Source organism: Mytilus trossulus, chromosome 10 (genome assembly GCF_036588685.1).
Source record: "Mytilus trossulus isolate FHL-02 chromosome 10, PNRI_Mtr1.1.1.hap1, whole genome shotgun sequence".
In the NCBI taxonomy this organism is placed as follows: domain Eukaryota; kingdom Metazoa; phylum Mollusca; class Bivalvia; order Mytilida; family Mytilidae; genus Mytilus; species Mytilus trossulus.
The window spans coordinates 46,638,981-46,658,495 of record NC_086382.1 but is presented as its reverse complement, the minus strand read 5'-3'; the positions used below and the strand labels follow the sequence as shown (position 1 = coordinate 46,658,495).

Below are 19,515 nucleotides of genomic sequence, written 5' to 3'. Positions count from 1 at the left end.
AAATTATAAAAGAAGGTACAATTTCATCTACAGTTTTTAATCAAGACCCATTAAACCTCACAAACTAAATTTTACAATATTGAGGTAAAAGAAACCTAAAAGACATCCAAACAATTAAAAGGCATGATAAAAACATAACTAGCAACGCTATGGCAAAAAAACGAAAAAGACCAAAAGACAAACAGCAGTTTACAAAACAGAAAATAAAAAATACTGTGCAACAAGAACACAACAAAAACAGGGGTGTTCTCAGGTGTTCCGCAATGACTAGCAGATTATGCTTCAAATGTAACTGTAGTGTTGTAAGGCTAAGTATGCTCTTGGTGATAAGTCTAATGTATTAGGTTACATTCGGAGAAAAGCGGATGGGACTGTAATCACCAAAATTGGAACATATCCATTGTCATCTGTGAAACAGATATTCCATAACTGTCAACCATTTTCAAAGGAATGATTGCATATTCATAACTTCCAACTTTTGTTTAAAAAGCTTTCTCGTTAGCGACATAGTAAAATCTGATAGAAATGCAAGTCCTCAAATAACTCATTATTCCACTAATTTTGCCTATTATTCAAGTAGTAAAAAATATAAATATACCATATTTTTTTTATATTGAAAATAATTCATTAAAAATATTAAAAAGATTTAAATCAAAATAAACATTAGGTTTTCAAAATACCAGGGTCTTTATACCTTTAGTTGTTTTTTTTCTAATGTCTGAACAATGAGAATAATATAAATCAGGTATTAAGTAACAATAGATTTAATAAAGATAACACTAATGCATTGTGGCGTTTTATACTCGTGTTATCATGGTTATGTACCTTTTGTTCCCAGATTTTATAGCCAACACGAAACGGTTTCTTCCTCATTCATATGTACATTAACTGAATATGAATGAGTGGAATGGAGATTATTAAAATCCTTTAAAAACTATAAGATACTGTATTTAAACCAATACCGTTTAACACACAGATTTCAGAATTGGTATTCGTTGCTTCTCGGCTAAAAGGTAAATCATAAAATACAGAGCTCCGAGGAAAATTCAAAACGGAAAATCTTTAATCAAATGGCAAAATCAAAAGCTCGAACACAGCAAACGGATGGACAACAACTATCATATTCCTGACTTGGTATAGGCATTGTCTAAGCACGCAGTATTTAGGATTAAGAACTTTAAGTCAGAAGGATATGTCCAGATAGGATTACAGGTCTTGGAAATCTCACAACCATAACCTCCATATTTGAACTTGAAACTTAATGGTGAACATAGCACTATTATCAAATGAGACGTTTTATCATGTTCGTCTTATGTATATTGTAGGTATTTAATACGTGTATATTGAAATGGCGATTAAGTTATTGAGAAGACTCGTAATTTTTGTTGGATATTGCACAATGTTTTGCCAAGGGAGTGATGAAAAATGCGACTTTTTTCCATCATGCAAATGTCAAAAAGATAATATAACACATTTATTCAACGTCAAGTGCCTCTCGGCAGGCATTATGAAGATACCACGTTTCCCAAATGTAATTCAGAGTCTAACTCTTCAGGGGAATCTAATTTCCGAAATAGAAAATGGCATATTTAAAAACAATAGTTTTTTGAGATATTTGGATATATCTAAAAATAAGATTTGTGTATTAAGGACACGGTCATTTGAGGGTTTAAACGAACTGCACTTATTGGATCTTTCCAACAACAATTTGTCCAGTGGTAACACATCTTACCAAGATGGATGTTTTTCTCCTCTGAAAAAATTAGAACATCTTCATTTGAAGCAAAACAAACCCACTGAAGATCAGATTGACCTTTCGTCTCTTGTGTCATTAAAATCTCTTCGAATAGATATTATTGCAGATAAAGATGATGTTTTTGTTTTTCGGAAAGAGTATTCTGCTTTGAAACAACTAACTATACTAGACGTATCCGGATCAACAGGAAAATGCAGTATCCACAACTTGATAAAAGAATCATTCGAATCTCTTATTCAAATAAAAGAACTTGATTTGAGTAGCTGCAACATTGAAACAATTGAGAGGGGAACACTTAGCAAAATGAAAAATATCACTTATCTAGACATATCAGATAACTTCTGCCTGCAGTTTAAGGGTTTTGGTAATGTTACACATGATCTTCAGTTCTCTACTATAAAAGTTTTAAAGTTAAACAAGATTCATCTTGCATATCATCTTAACACAATTTTACCAACTGATGTTTTTAAGCCGTTGATAAACACAACATTAAAAGAAATTTACGTCGATGCTAACCGAATACAAATAATAGAAACAGGTGCTTTATCGTATTTACCGAATACCTTACAGCATATTTCTTTGAAAAAGAATGAGCTCTCGTTTGGATCATTCATAAGAGACGTTTTTAATCTTTCGATAAAATCTGCTGATTTGTCATTGATGTACTCGTTTCATAATCCTGGGGAATATTTGTTTCATTGTCCTTCACAACAAGCGACACAGGAAAGAAGTAGCTATACGGATGATAGAAACTATCATTTAACATCATCAAATCTGGCACGATATAATCATTTATCATTTCAACCAACATGGTTTATTCCTGTTCCATTAAAAATCAAATATACATGGGTCATCCCGGTTCCTGAAAATGTGACAACAATTGTTTATAAAGAATGTGGAATGAGGTATGCAATAATACATTTAAATGTTACAAAAAATATAATTGAATATTTAGACGTTAGTAAAAATGCATTTTTTTCATGGATAGGACCTATAAGTAATTTACATCATTTGAAACATTTAAATCTTTCACATAACCTCTGTTCTTTTGTGTCACCACATTTCTTTAGTGTCGACTCGGCAAACTTAAGGACACTTCATGTGCAAAACAAAATGTTGGGCGCAGTTTTATCAGAAGATAATGACGGACAAATTCTTGGTACGTTGCGTAACCTTGAAGAAATAAACTTATCTCAAAATAGAATTCCGACCTTACCATTGAATTTTTTCAAGGCACAGTCCAAAATGAAATATTTGAATTTAAAAAACAATTTATTGGAGACGATTTCATTTCGTATTAGTCACATGACAAATTTGAAACTGTTGGACGTAAGTAATAACAAACTGTTGCATATCGATTCATATGCTAGACAACAATTAAATTATCTGAAAAGTCACTCTGATTTCTTAATTAATCTCGAAAATAATCCACTACAGTGCACGTGTGATTATATAAAATTTGTGAAATGGATAGTTTCCACAGAGAGTCATCTAGAAAACGTACATCTCTACGCATGTGCAACATCTAGAGGAAAGAAACATATTTTAGTCAGTGTGATTGACATGTACTTGGGCCTTAAAAAAGCTTGCTACTCTTATGATCTATTGGCAGTTGGTATATCTGGGGCTATATTGATATTCATCAGTATTTTATGTGGTGGATTGGTTTATAGATACAGGTGGAGGATTAGATATTTCTATCACATGGTGAAAATCAGGCATAACGAACGAAGACCAAACATGTGGGACAACGATCGTGAAGATTACATGTATGACGTATTTGTAGCATATGCAGATGATGACAGAATTTTCGTCCATACTAAACTGTTACAAAAACTTGAGAAAGAAGCTGGAATTCAACTGTGCCTACATTGTCGCAATTTTTTGCCTGGAAGTGACATTGCAACAAACATAATATCGGCAATTCACAACAGTCGTAAAACGGTAATCATTATGTCTCATAACTTTCTAAACTCTCATTGGGGTATGTACAAATTTAATATGGCAAAAATGGAAAGCATATACGAGCGAAGATATGAGAATATACTTTATCTTGTGTTTTACGAACAAATGCGTTCACGTGACTTGCCTTTACAGATCCTTGAACTAGTTCAATCCCAGTCTTATATAGAATATCCAAACGATGAGTACGGAAATGAAGTTTTCTGGAACCAACTCATAACCGCATTGAGGTCATGATATTTTGTGATATCTTATATAAATCATCGGAGTTTTAAAAACAAACTTATCAATAATATATACGAACTTGTTTATAATGTATATTTAAAATGTGATTAAGTCATGGTATGGAGTTTAAGTTTTCTTGCAATAAAATACAAAAGTTGTGTGGGTGAATTAAAGAATGTTACGGTATCAATAGTTATCAAAGGTACCAGGATTATAATTTTTAATATGCAAGACTATATATATTTGTGATTTGAATGACGTTTTCGTGCATGTAGTTTTGTATTTAGTTGTGTCTTAATGGTAATGTGATAAGACTATATATGAACCCAATACCTAAAGAATATCCCAAATTTTATTGATAGTAAACTGTTTTCTTCTAAGTCGCAAATCTCATATATGTGTTAGGTATCAGTTATATATCTCCAGCGGAAATAACTACAAATGCAACACTGCTAAATTTCCAAATCAAAAGTTTAAACTTATAAATAACGTGACAAAATACTTCTTAATAGATACCTAACACCGCACTTCGTATTTGTAAGCAATGATCTAAAGGACTGTGTCATAATTAAATTTTTAATCTTACTCACATACACACGTACGGTACGTGCATTACCTTCTGATAAACAATTTCTGTTTGAACAAAATGTGTTGTGTCTGTGTTAAGATGAAAAAAGTGCAATACCTTATTAGTAAGAAAAAACTTGTTGATAGACACTTGTTGTGCATCCACGAACACATGGAAATAAGTAAAATAAGAAAAATACCTAACTCAAATGAAAATTCAAATTGAAAATTCACATGATAACAAATGGCGAAATCAAAGTCTCAAACACTTCAAACGAATGGCAAACAGCTTACATATTCCTGACTTGGTACCGGTTATTTCATGAAGAACATGTAGGGATAAACCTATTTTTATAGCTCGCTAATCCTCTCACTTGTATAACAGTAGCTAAAATTCTATTATACTGACACCAATATATAAAAACCACACATAATTAGGTAAAAATGACAAAAATAGGGGTACAGTAGTCAACATTGTGTTATAATCTTAATCACCAAAAACAATCAAATATAATAAGCGTCTTTGTGCACATAATCTTTGCAAATAATAATTAATGATTTATTATATTCTGCTTTAACTCGGTCAACTATGTATCGTGTAACTTTTTTGTAACTTTCTAGATCTTATTAAAACATTTGAAATGTTGTTGTTTGATGTTTGTTTTTGTTTTTTTCTTTCTTATTATTTTGTTTTTATGTTTTATTGAAATCTTTACAACTTGTAGTCTAAAACAACGAATACCGATACATTGCCCTGGCTTTGTTTACATAAGTAATAACATTTATATATACAGGAGGTTGTGGTTGTTGGTAATATACATTAATAATATACAGCAACATGTAAGAATTGTGTACAATACTAGATGCTTGTCGATAAGATAGACCAACATAGATGTTTAATATAACAAATATACAGATGTTCCAATACTAGTACACACATTGTATATTGTTCTTATTAAAATGCATGAAGTTTTATATTTGAAATCGTCATCAGACTTTACGGAATCTAACAGAAATTTTAAGTAAGGGATAGTTTTTTTCTTCTTTTTCTTCTGAATTTCTCCTTTTGATAGAAAAAATATTTAAACTTTAGCCAGCTAAGTACACCCCAATTTTTTTAATCAAAACTTTATAAAAAGAAAAAGAAAAGGGAAACATATGGGAAAAACATGAATATCAGGCACTACAAAAAGCAATAGGAAAAACAAAACAATAACCACTTACATCAACTTCCGCGTTCTATCGTTCTCACGTACAGTTATATAATTCTTACTTACATACTCACGTACGTACATTATCTTCTAATGAACATATACAATTATCCTATAGTATATGTAACAAAGTTGAACAAAAATCAATTCATTAAATTTGCTCCAAAATCAATATCATACTCTATAAAAAAAAAAATTATGGTAGTGGGTTCAAAATATTTCATACTATAATGTTTCTTTGTAATATGAATTAATATTCAAACGACTGACATTTAAAGTTAATAATGAATGACTGTATTTGGTTAGAATTTTCCATCTTTTGATTAGATTTTTGTAAATTTATTCTTTATTTTCGTTTTAAACCAAATATGTGTAAAAGATGAATACTTGAAACCCAAGTAATATATGAATGGATTATTATTTTGCGATGAAATACAGCAATGGATCGTGATATTCACAAGACTTTTTATATCAATGGGGGTGTATTTGAAATCCCAGCTGTACGTTTGCACCCAAATGTCATGATGAGACCTTTCTCCCCCTTGATTTCATGTTGATCAAAACAATAACTATTAAAACAGAAATAACGACCAGAAATAGATATGTAACATCCAGTCAAAGTAAACGATTACTAAACTTTCGTTTTATGCTTATGTACAATTAAAAAAGATGAAATAAATATTTTTCGTTTAACATCTCATAAATATTATAATAAGATATTGTTTTATATACATATGTACATCCACAAATCTTTCCACACAGGCGTATCATTATCTGTAATAAAAAAAATACATGATCTTAGTTAACATATACAAAAAGATAAGTATGAGCATCATTGTAAACTTATACACATTTAAATAGATGATTGTTTTTGGTGGTAAGTGGCTTTTCGAACTAGCTGGCAGCAACTACCAGTCCTCTCAGAATTATACTAAGTGTTTTTGTAGTTTGGAAGTAGAAGTACCCGGCCATGTCCACTCCGTATTTTTGTAAGATGTTTTTCTATTTGTATCCATCTGATGAGTCCTTTTCAACTGATTTTTATAGTTCTTTCTCATGTTGTACTGTAACATCACTGTCATAGATTATTGGAGGGTTTGGGCCCCCTTATATGTTAAAACCCGCCAAATTCTGTATGTATGTGTCTGTCCCAAGCCAGGATCCTGTCATTCAGTGGTTGACAATTGATACTGTGTTACATATTTGTTTTTTTGTTCATTAAACATTTTTTGTACATTATTTGACCGTTAGTTTTTCTCGTTCGAATGGTTATGCGTTTGTCATTATGCAGTATGCGACTATATGGTATCGGCTTTGCTCCTTGTTGAAGACCATATTATTATGGTCACTTATAGTTGTTTATTTCTGTGTCATTTTATTTTTTGTAAAAAGTTGTCTTATTGGCAGTTAGACCTATCTTCTTTTTTATACTCATTTTAATTGATGTTATCTGTTTCCAGGTCACATCTTAGTTATTCTAGGATATAGTAATGGTAAATTCTGGAAACTTTTTCAATGTATGCTGTGTTGGGTTTTAAATAGGAAGCTACCAACAGAAGGAATTTGGAATTTGCATTCAGTAAACTGTATTATAGACCTTTCTATACAGGCCGAAAGCACTCTGAGGGGTTTATAAATGCATTGGTGTGGGGCAAAGTATCTACTACTATATATTAATTCTATAACTCGTCTCGGTTGACACAGTTTTGAGAAAATTATAATTCATTCGGTGGTACGTTTTAAGATGTTAATACCTTAGCGCTAAACAATGTGGAGAATAGTTTTGGTGAAATCTGTACGGATCATCGTCAATTTCATGTCTAATCTGCAGTCCACAACTAAAACATTCCAGATTTCCATAGTTATCTACAATATTTATATAAATGTATATAAATATAGAGTTCACCTAACATCACAAAATAAAAAAAACAAAACATATACTATGATAACCATTAAGAAGGTTTTTGACTGTTGACGTTCTGTGGCAAAAAATTGCAGTTTAAATAATTCAGTCGCTGGACATATATAAAAACATTGAAAAATATAATTCTATTAACGTAAGGTCCTGATCGACAACAAATAAACATTTCCTGATTATAAAATAAAAGTCTATGATAAAAACGATTACGTAGTCGAATTCAACGAACGACAATTTTAACAAATAATGCAACAGTAGTTGACCGATTTTTAAATCTTATAAATCTTACGAGTAGACTCCGAGGAAACACACAATAACTGAAGAAATCGTATGGACTCAAATAGGAGCAGGACAGGGTGAGTTCACAGGGTAAAAGTCTCCTTGTATTGATGCATCCGTCGCAAAGGAAATAAACACTTAGTGAAATGTCAACACTGAGAAAAAGACACACACTCAATAAAATATAAAAATAGACGAATTTTCAAAGTTCTGGTAGCTAAAAGAACTATGGTGACTTGGTACAGGCATTTTACATATTATAGTCATTCCTTGATGTACACATATAACAGCTAGACAGTAAATGCTGGTAACTCATGCATATGTTCATCAGCAATTATCAACTGTTAGTTTAAGTTGATGAAAAAATTCAAAAGCCTTTATATTATACTGGTATGCAAACGGCATGCATGATATCACTATCAATGGACCGGTGTCTCTATGTTTTGGACCCTCATTTCATGAGGTTGTATATTTATTTTGTTGATAAAGTTTGTATAAACATTATCAATCATAGCATACAAGAAGATAACAGATGTATATCTGATTTTATGCGAACATAAACATTTTACATCTTACCTTTCAAATAGAATCCAGCGTCAATAAATGCATCTACAGACCAATATGTGTTGAATTGTAGATAATACCAAGCAATGCAACTAATAAATGTGTTCCTACGGCAATACGTATATTTCATTTCAGGGTGTTCAAATCGTCTTTCCTTTAGTATATCAACTATTTGATCATGATTAAAATGGAATTGCCCATTATTATCGGTTTGGAACGTTCGAAAAATACTACTTTCCCCATGGAAGAACTCGTCTGGAATTGATTGAACAGGTCTATGCGATCTTGGACAAAATTGTTGCCTTTGTAGCCTAAACGTATGCCCATGTAAAGTTCTTGTAAAAGAAGAGGCACCAACATGGGATTTTTCGGTAGTCATATTCCCAGAATGTCTCTCAGTCATGTACTCCCTTTGACATAGCAACGGAAAGTCTCTTTGCATAACTTGCGTGGAATACCGTGTTTTGTTTGATTTAGTTCCTAATAAATGAACATTATTTTTGTTTTGTTTTCGTATACATGTAGGATTAAACACTACAGATATTAGCCTGGAAATGCACATGGTTGAGCCTTTATTACAGTGTACTTCAATTTTACACTTTGGTACGAACACGAAAGAAGATAGCTTAAGTCTACCTACGAATTCGTCTGGCCGTAGCAAGCTGTTAGTTGATGCAACATCTCCCGGTCTGATTTGTTGATTGTTTGATTTTGATGTCTTCCGAAAGTTAAAAACTCTTTTGAGATATAATTTTAAATTTACAAACACTAACATCCACACATTACAGAATCTTTGAAGTGGTGAAGACATTGCTTTTTGACCTATAAAATATTTAAACTTTTTTGTAGAATGTAGTACTTTTGAACATATTGTAATAAAATCAAGTACTTTCTTTACAAATATAATAAATTCTGGGTATTCGGTGCAATTTGGGTACAATGAACTTTTGTTTATCCATGAACATTTTTCAACAAAGACTTTTGTAATTACAAAGACCATGACAACACGAAAAGCTCTCTAACCAGACTTTTGTTTATATAGAAAGAGATGATATACTTCTGAGTAACATCTTTCATAACTCGAATGAATGAATTGATGCTTTAAGTCTGATCTTTTTCTCCAGGTTACCCGCATGGTGATTAAGCTATGTGGAAATAGATTAGTAAATGATTGTGACGGAGGTTGAAAAAGTGTACCTAAGCACTATTTTTATAATTTTGGGTCAAACTATTTAGTGTTTCAAACAAACAGAGGGAATAAACCAGACGAAAGCATTGAACACATCATTAAATGTTAGAAATTAACTGGTGGAGGTCTTACAAAAAAAACCATTTACAGATATAAGAAAACAAATATTATGGAACGATAAATTTATGAAATTTGAAAATAAAGCTACATTTAAAAAAAATGGATTAAAAGCGATCTTTTTTTTATGCAAATGATATCATAGATAAAAAGTCTGAATTTCTCAAGGCTAAATAAATCAAACTGGATAACTGAAATTAAATTAGTAAAGAAATCAATATCAAAGGATTGGACAGCTATTTTAAAATACTGTAAAAAGTATTGTTAATATAAAAAGAAACCAATTTAATTTGTTAGGTTGACCTATACAATTAAAATCACTATCAAATAAACTTTTATATAAGTCTCTGATAATTAAAAAAAAATGGACCAGCTTTTGGACCCCAAAAATGGCTGCGTATATTTGATATAGATGATGTGTTATATCAAAACAATTTAAATATTTTTTATATAGATATTTAAAAGAAAAAAAACTTAAATTTTCTAGATGGAAATTACAGCAACATATTCTACCTACAGAGAAACTTTTATGCAGGTGGAAAATTGTAGACAATAGTTCTTGTACTTTATGTACACAAGAAGATGATTATGATCACTTCTCTAAATACTGTGTCCGTATTAATAACTTTTTTGGAATAAATTTTAAAGAACAGTAAAACAACTTTTAAGATAAAACTGAGTCTCTTGGAATTCGGATATAAATCTTCTGACGAATAATATTTGGTCTTTATCTATTTTTTAGTGATTGTTAGGTTTTCAATTTACAAAGCTATTACATATCTGATCAAAGACAAAAAATGTCAATGTTTTCTCAATTTTTCTCATTGATTTCAAAAGAAGAGTATGTTTGAAAATTAAAAATATTTTTTTTTAGCAACTATTAGAAAACATATGAATAGTCATACTAAGTGATAATATTTAATATATATTTGATGTACAAATGTAATATGTATTTTGTGATTAGTGGATTGTAACAGGGAACATCAGGAAGAGCTTAGACTCCTGAATGAAATTGTAACAAGTCAATATTTTAAATGAATATTTAATTATGTATATATATATAAAAAAAAAAACGACTAACCATATCGACGTTCCCGACCCCTTTAATTTTCCGAGTTAATATGATAATCATTTTTAGTTTGACCTTGAATTGTGTCATCTAAGTTGGTTTATGAGATCTGAACATCAGTTCTAAAGTATTAAACATGATAAGTTATTTACTTTGTATTAAAATATTAAATCAATATTTCTTGGAAATTTTTATTCCAAACTAAGTTATAGATTTTTCATATCTTTTCGATAGTTTCTTAAATTATACCATTATTTGTGAATCCCACGTGACGTCAAACAATTATCCTACATATTCCCTTCTGAGTATCATGTCTGCAACGTTACCAGCGTTTAATGTTTTAAAACATTTTGTTAAAAGCCTGGTACTATATACATTACTGGGTCGATGCCACTGCTGGTGGACGTTTCGTCCCCTAGGGTATGACCAGCCAAGTAGTCAGTACTTCGGAGTTGACATGCGTGAATATCAATTATATGGTCCCATTTTTCATAAATTAACTGTTTACAAAAGTATAAATTATTCGACAGACTTAGTATTTTCATATCCAAGGCATAGATTACCGTAGTCGTATTTGGCACATTTTTTGGGAATTTTTGGTCCTCATACTCTTCAACTTTATACTTGTTCGGCTTTATAACTAATTTTGATCTGAGCGCCAGTGATGAGTCTTATGTAGACGAAAAGCACGTCTGGCGTATCAAATTATAAGCCTTGTAACTTTGATAAGTCATTGGGTATGCTATGTATAATAACAACAAAACAAACGGATAATAAAATAAATATATTAACTAATATCTTATGTTATCAAGCAAAACAATTTACCGGCAGTGGATTAAAACATTCTAATCCTTAGCTAAGGGAAATATGAAGTTTAATTCACCCTCGAAAAGGTATATTTCCCTTGGGCAGTGCCCTCTTGAAATATGATTTTTCTTGGGTGAACAAGTCTTCATATCTCCCTCGAACATGGGCATTACAATGTATATAGCGTTCTACCGCATAAAATGTAAAAAAGCTTATGATAATACTTTTGAGATTTGTTTTTCTTTTTTACATTTGTCCAATGTTTGTATAACTGAACTACTTTCGAAGACATATTTATGAAATTTGAGTTTAAGTGTAAGCAGTTCTGGTTGTATTCTATAATTATTTTATTTATATTAAAACAAATGACCTTGAAATGATCTAGAAAAATCTTGTGCTTTAAATTTACTCATATAAAGGTTCTTTGATTTTGAAGTGGGCAAATTCCAGCTGACAAAACAGGATTTGAAATTTCTTAAATTATGAGTTTATCACTATCTCGATGTATAGGCATACATATGTTCAATATGAATGTATTCTATTTTTCATCCATTGTTGTTTAACCATGTCAATCTTATTGTTTAATGTTATCATACTTTCTTACGACTTCATCTTTGCTAACCAACAAATATAGTTTCATCAAAATATTTAATCAAATAAAATTCGGTATCATGCTTCTTTGTTACATATTTAAAATTGAGAATGGAAATAGGGAATGTGTCAAAGAGACAAAAACCCAACCATAGAAAAAAAACCAACAGCAGAAGGTCACCAACAGGTCTTAAATGTAGCGAGAAATTCCCGCACCCGGAGGCGTCCTTCAGCTGGCCCCTAAACAAGTATATACTAGTTCAGTGATAATGAACGCCATACTAATCTCTAAATTGTACACAAGAAACTAAAATTAAAATAATACAAGACTAACAAAGGCCAGAGGCTCCTGACTTTGGACAGGCGCAAAAATGCGGCGGGGTTAAACATGTTTGTGAGATCTCAATCCTCCCCCTATACCTCTAGCCAATGTCGAAAAGTAAACGCATAAAAATACGCACATTAAAATTCAGTTCAAGAGAAGTCCGAGTCTGATATCAGAAGATGTAACCAAAGAAAATAAACAAAATGACAATAATACATAAATAACAACAGACTACTAGCAGTTAACTGACATGCCAGCTCCAGACTTCATTTAAACTGACTAAAAGATTATGATTTCATCATATGAACATCAGGCACAATCCTTCCCGTTAGGGGTTTAGTGTCATACCATCATAACATATATGAGAAGAACATATCCCGTGTCATGCCAACGACAAGTTTTTGATTGTTTTTGTTCTAATAAAGATTTTGACACAGTGATGACTGCTGTACACCCATGTTTACAATTTTACAATTCAGTTTTGTTCACGCGTCATTGTAAATATAATGGAATTTGATGCGACAGTCATACAAGTGAGAGGTTTAGCGCTGTAAAACCATGTCAATCTCCCATTTTCTACATTTGAACATGCCTGTACCAAGTCAGGAATATGTTAGTTGTTGTCCATTCGTTTGATGTGTTGTATCATTTCATTAGGATATTTCCGTTTTGATTTATCCTAGGAGTTCAGTATATTTTTGGGGGGAGGGTCATTTTACTTTTTATGCAGAGAAGGAAGCCGGCTAGATTCCAAAATTTATGTTTCACATTCTGTCTTTATGCTGTACTACATAAGGGACGACATCAAAAGTTCAATGAAGGATAAAAAAACTTAATTCACATAGTTTTTTCACTGACCCCCACACCCCCCTCTTAACTTAATTTGGGAAAAATTGATTTACCAATAGGGATATATGTAAAATCGATTTTAGATTAACAAAACTTGCAGCAATGTTGACCCCCCACCCCCAAACTATTTGATTTAAGGTTTTTTTTTTATCCTACATCGATCTTTTGATGTCGTCCCTAAGATGTTTAGATTTAAATCGATTTGTTCTAATATTCTTGAACTATTTTTAATATTTATCACAATGTTTACATTAATTAATTCGTCGTTCCATATTTAAACATGTTAAAAAAAGTGTACGTTCAGATAACATTGGATTTCATCTATTCTGGTTTTCACCTGATAAAGACTACCAAAAAATAATGGAAAAATTATTAAAAAAAAAAGTAATTCTAATTCACCGTTTAACGGAAGCAATTTTCCTTGTACCATTTTTTTTACATATAAATATATTTATTTATAAAGACGAGTTGTAAATAGCTTCCGGTTGTGAACGAGATTTTTAGGTTACTTTCCGTTTGACAGAATCTATTTTAAATGTGATAATCAAGATGGAACTATCTTTCAGTAATTCGTTAACCCTAAACATCTCTAATTTAAATGTTTGTTATTATAAAAACCGGACAATATATCTATTGACAAGTTTACCTTCTAAAATGGCGTATACTAGGTCAAGTAATGCGATATTATGATTGGTTTTTAAAAATATATTATGGAAAGTCCCGTAGTACACATGATTTCTGAAAGTGGTATAAATTTTTTTGATTTTCGGAAATTGTAAGCTTTCAAAAAAGCAATCTTGCACGGTCAACTTGTGATAAGCCATTGCAGTTACAATTACTCTGTTAGTATCCTAATGGAGTTAAGATATAATTTTATGGGGGATGGCGATTTGGTGGTGGGGGATGGGGGGGCTTGGATAAAAAAAATATGTTCTGCATTTGTTTTAGTCTATGCATGTTCTACATTTTTAAGTTGTTATATTTGTCCTGCTTTTTCGTTTTTCTTTCTATTCGCTACTGCCTTCTTTTATTCAGTTTTTTTTACATAAATTGTCATCCTTCCTTTTGTGGGCTCAAAAGACGTGTCCTGTCCTTTTTCCACCCAATTCCATCCTAGTCCCCATCCCCCTAAAAATCGAATGGTGAGTCTTTTGAAGAAATTTTCCTTGCCATCATGTTGCCTATGGTCTTCTGCTCATTTTATATACACTGGATATTCTAAACTCTTGTATACCTATGTGTTGACCCTAGTGTAAATAAATATTAAAATCAGTGATCTAAGATGACGTGTGTTACCTTTCCTCGTCAGTTTTAATCTAGCTACGTACTACAGTATATGATATTATATATGGCATGGAGATGTTTTTGTTACAGATCAGCTCAATTATCTATAGTAAAGGATCCTACAAATTAATGTAAGATACAGTCACAGAAAATAATTATATTTATAAGTACGTCTGAGTCAGTGACAACTCTACAATAGATTTATCCATCGGATCACCAGCAATGATTTTGATGCATGGATGTGTACATAATGTATATAAAATCGTCTAAACATCAACCCAACAATGTTACATCTATAAATTTGCTTTCGCAAATGTTTATTTCTTCCTCGCCGGGATTTAGAAACACTTGAAACTGAGTAGAGTGTGGATTAAACATAATGCATGAAATGTCTATACTTAAATTGATGTATTTCTTCTTCTTATTATTTTTTTTCTATTTTGTATTCTTTTGTTTTCATGTAAGCCATAAACCCCATTATAGTAAAATAGTGCATTTTTGCAATAAATAGCAAAGTTTTTATTGAACTTTCAGATCTTGATGGTACATGTATGTAGTAAAAATTAATTCATTTTCATTGATGTCTTTCGATGCTAAAAAAAAGAGATTTAAAACATGCACAATTAAATTTGCAAAAATGTCTCTAACGGCAATCCGAAGATTTGAATATTTGATTTTATTTCAAATGATATTATTTAACTTGATGATACCGTTTCATTTATTATATGATTCTTATTTTAGATATCTACATGTTAGTGATACTTTATTATGCTGGCTTTGTTAATAACACATATGAGAACATATTTCACTCCTGAACGTCCTTTGGTTATAGATGAGGGTTAAACGGTTGTTTCTTCATCATAAATTTTTAAATAAAGATAAAATCATTGTAGATGTTTATATGTATCTGCATGAATTTTGTCAATGGAGTTGATTAATATACATGTAATGTATCATCCAACACAACACATATAAGAACATTTACTGCAATCACAGATGCTACTGAGAAGTTATAATCAAATTAATTCTGCGGACGATCCAAAACCAGTTATTCAGTTTATACAAATTTACTCAACAAAGTGCCATGCATTGAAACTTTTAAATAATGTATCTTTTGTAAATTGTTGGAAACATAACAAAATATCGGTTGTTGTCTGTCATTTTAGAAACTGAAATATATATTTCATATAGTAAATTGACAGTGAAATTAGAGGGTTTACTGACATGTATGTTTGCATTCTTCATAATCTTGTTTGTCTAAAAAATATGTTTTTTATTTGACAAAAGTTTTACATTTAATGTTCGTTAATGAATTGTACAAATAATTTTCTATGTTGTGTGGCCTATTTCGTGTGTGAGGCTTTTAAATATAAACGAAACAAAAGTAACTATTGAATGATTTTAGGATAAGCTGTGTTTCTGCTAATTTATTTCTTTTAATCTAATAATAATTTCCAAATAAATTCAAATGATAAGATATCAGTTACGAGAATATATTTCTAGAATTAGGTACTGTCAGAACTTACGCCGTTGGTCTTATTAAACATGAACACTGAATTAGACAAACTTTCAGAAATTGAAGTTTTTGAAGCAATAGCAAACTAAACACAGGCAAAATTATGGATGAATTTTCAACTCACCAGAACATCTCAAAACTGCTAGAAATATTCTTTAACCAATTGTCGCCTCCATCTTCAATAAAACTATAGCTACAAAACAAATCCTTTTTTAAACTGGAATTACCAACCCAGTTTTAAAAAAGTTGAAAGATCTAAATTGGTAGAAAGGTACAACAGAGACACCAACGATCACTAAATTGTTTGAATGTCTTATTACCTCGCCTTACAAAAACTTTATTCAGGCAGACATCTAATTTGATTTTTACAGCATGTCTATGCTCACTGATTCAAAACTTTGGTCCATAGTCAAAGATCTATACACAGACATGTCTTCAAAAAAAATAAAATGGAAAGGTGAAACAAGTGATAAATTTCCAATACAACAAGGAGTTTGACAAGGTCCTATCAACTCACCTTTATCAAGTTTATATTAACATTGTATTGAATGAACTAACAAAAAAGTAAATCACAAAAATACAGAATTCCGAAAAAAAATCAAAATAGAAAGTCTCTACTCAAATGGCAAAATCAAAAGCTCAAACACATCAAACGAATTGACAACAACTCTCACATTACCATCTTTGAACCGGCATTTTTCCTATGTAGAAATTGGAGGACTGAGTTTGATTGTATAGGTAGCTAAACCTCTCACTTGTATGACAATCGCATCAAATTCCATTATAATGGCAATAATGTGTGAACAAAACAAACAGACACAACAGTCAAAAACCGGTCGAAAATAGGGGCACAGCAGTCAACACAAAAAGTCATAAAGAGAGTTCCACATAAACTGCCTAAAAAAAATTCCAATCACTGTATCAAAGAACAGCCCTCTGTGCCGTCTACCTACTTATTGATGAAGCAGACCTCCACAAACCCCAACTGGTACTTTTGTACGATAGTGTTGTATATATACAATGTATTATTGGGTGGCACTTGTTCTTGTACATGGGGGTTGGAGTGTTCACAAATTTTACATTTTAAAACTATCCGATGTATATAGTATTTAAAATCCATTAAATACAAGTAAAAAAAAATGTTTCTACTCACTGAGAAGAAATATATAGGGTTTATATAAATGTAATATTCTTCAGCGCTCATCATTCCACACTGACGTACTTCTTGATCGGTTTTAACATGTTAAAATTAATGTTTTGAAGAGTCAAGAAAAAGAGTTATGAAAAGATTTTTAATATTAACGCTGGACACTAAAAGAGAGTATGCAAGCAGTGTAGAACCACCTGTCATTATCAAATTCCACTTGATATATGTTGCAGCATTCTGATAAAAATTTGTATATGAATATTTGACTGAAAAGGTTTGGCTCACTAATTACTTGTTAGATGAATGTGGAAATTTCATGACTTTTGATAGCTTTAAAAATGTAAACAATCACAAAACTAATTTCCTTACATATCAACGCTTTATTTCTGCAATACAAATGTATTAAAAAGATCAAAGATATATCCCAATGATATTGCGAAAGGAAACGGTCCAAATGTGGCCTCAGTTATAAAAGTAACCCAATTCATCTCCCCGTAAATTACAAAATATTTGTATAATATTTTAAAAGGTAAAAGGTCAACAGAAATGTGAATATGGTCATTAATTTTCAATTAAAAGTACAATTTGAGAAATATCCATACATTGCCTTTTATATAACAATTATTACAAAAAATTCAAAAGTTCAATGGTTTCAATACAAAATAATACATGGAATTTTAGACATTAATAGACGTTTGATGTGGAGGGGTCGAAAAAATAGGGCATACATATAGGGTATATATCAAAACTATGGTTAAGCCTTTACTCCAGGATATCAGAATAAGAAATAGTCTACTAAGAACTTACTTTAAATATACATTTGGTTTTATTTTGTATTCTAAATAACATAAAAAATGTAATAACTAAGTTCTATATTTATAGAAACAAGTTATCATTGGAAAAAACAAATATGATAGCACTAAAACATCATACTTATTAAAAGAAAATGTATACCTCTAGGAATTTTGGTCCTCGATGCTCTTCAACTGAGTACCTTTTTATTTTTTTGCATTCGATCGTCACTGATGAGTCTATTGTAGACAAAAACGCGTGTCTGGCGTAAATACAAAATTGAATCGAAGTATCTATGATAAGTTTATAGTCAACAAAAACTAAAAGAGACTCGATTGAACAGATAACTGCTGGAACCCATGGACATTTCTATTGTCATTACAACAACGATAAACGACAGACAACATATGTTGTATTTATAAAGAATATAATTGCACTCTCTATCCAAAAAGTAAAATCACAAAAATACTGAACTCTGAGAAAAATTCAAAACGGAAAGTTTCTAATCAAATGGCAAAGTCATTTGATAAAACACATCAAACGAATGGACAACAAATGTCATATTCCTGGCTTTGTAGAGGCATTTTAAAATGTAGATAATGGTGGCAGCCTTTGTCTTCCAATCATATTCTGCAATGTGTCCAACTGTTTCAACTGCGTCTAATTAATATTTGGCATATATTCTGCCTTTTTTTATTTATATTATACTATGCAGAAAATGTATAAAATTTGCAATTATGTTCACGTGCTATTTTTTTTTATTTCAGAATAAAAATTCAGATTTAGTATCATAAGTGGTTATTTATCTGCAATCCAGATTTGGAATAGACTTTTACACAAGTTTTTTTTCAAGACCACAACATAAATCGAAGACTTCCCACCCATTATTGCATTACATGTTGGTCGTGGTATGTCTTTATTAATTATTCTGTCTAATATCATTACATAAAAAGTCCTTACATTATGGTGTCTTCTGTAAATCCACTTTGTAGCTGGGGTTTTGAGTTTCAATATTTTGTCTATTATATCTCTATTTAAAAAAATTTCCATGAACTCCTATAATTGAGGTAAATCTTAAACAATGCAGTAAACTTGAGAGATAAATGTATTAGTTCTTGATCATTTAAACTCTGACATCCATGTTCCTTACACAATATATTCCATAGATGCCTGCAGCTTCCTTTCTTTTAAAACTTTTTGTTGCGTTTTCAATTTCTTCTTTTTATGGTTACATGCTCATTTGTATATTATTTACATATTGAACGAATTCAGATATCAATTGAACTTCTATTTCTACCTTTTCCATTCCCCCCTCGCCTGGTTTAAACTTAAACGTAATAACTTGTT

General features: G+C 30.9%; 2 protein-coding genes across 2 annotated transcripts; one reads left to right on the top strand and one right to left on the bottom strand.

Annotated features, from left to right (window-relative positions):
• The first annotated feature begins 2,059 nt into the window (after positions 1-2,059).
• Positions 2,060-3,955, top strand: LOC134687942 (toll-like receptor 4). Its single transcript, XM_063548404.1, has one exon. The coding sequence runs from the start codon at positions 2,060-2,062 to the stop codon at positions 3,953-3,955; it is 1,896 nt and encodes a 631-aa protein (XP_063404474.1).
• A 1,414-nt stretch (positions 3,956-5,369) lies between these two features.
• Positions 5,370-14,091, bottom strand: LOC134687481 (uncharacterized). The gene is made up of 4 exons (XM_063547813.1): positions 14,076-14,091; positions 8,495-9,304; positions 7,476-7,587; positions 5,370-6,495 (listed from the first exon to the last, which is right to left on the bottom strand). The coding sequence occupies exons 2-4, from the start codon at positions 9,291-9,293 to the stop codon at positions 6,492-6,494; spliced, it is 915 nt and encodes a 304-aa protein (XP_063403883.1). The 5' UTR covers positions 9,294-9,304; positions 14,076-14,091; the 3' UTR covers positions 5,370-6,491.
• Between the last annotated feature and the right edge of the window lie 5,424 nt (positions 14,092-19,515).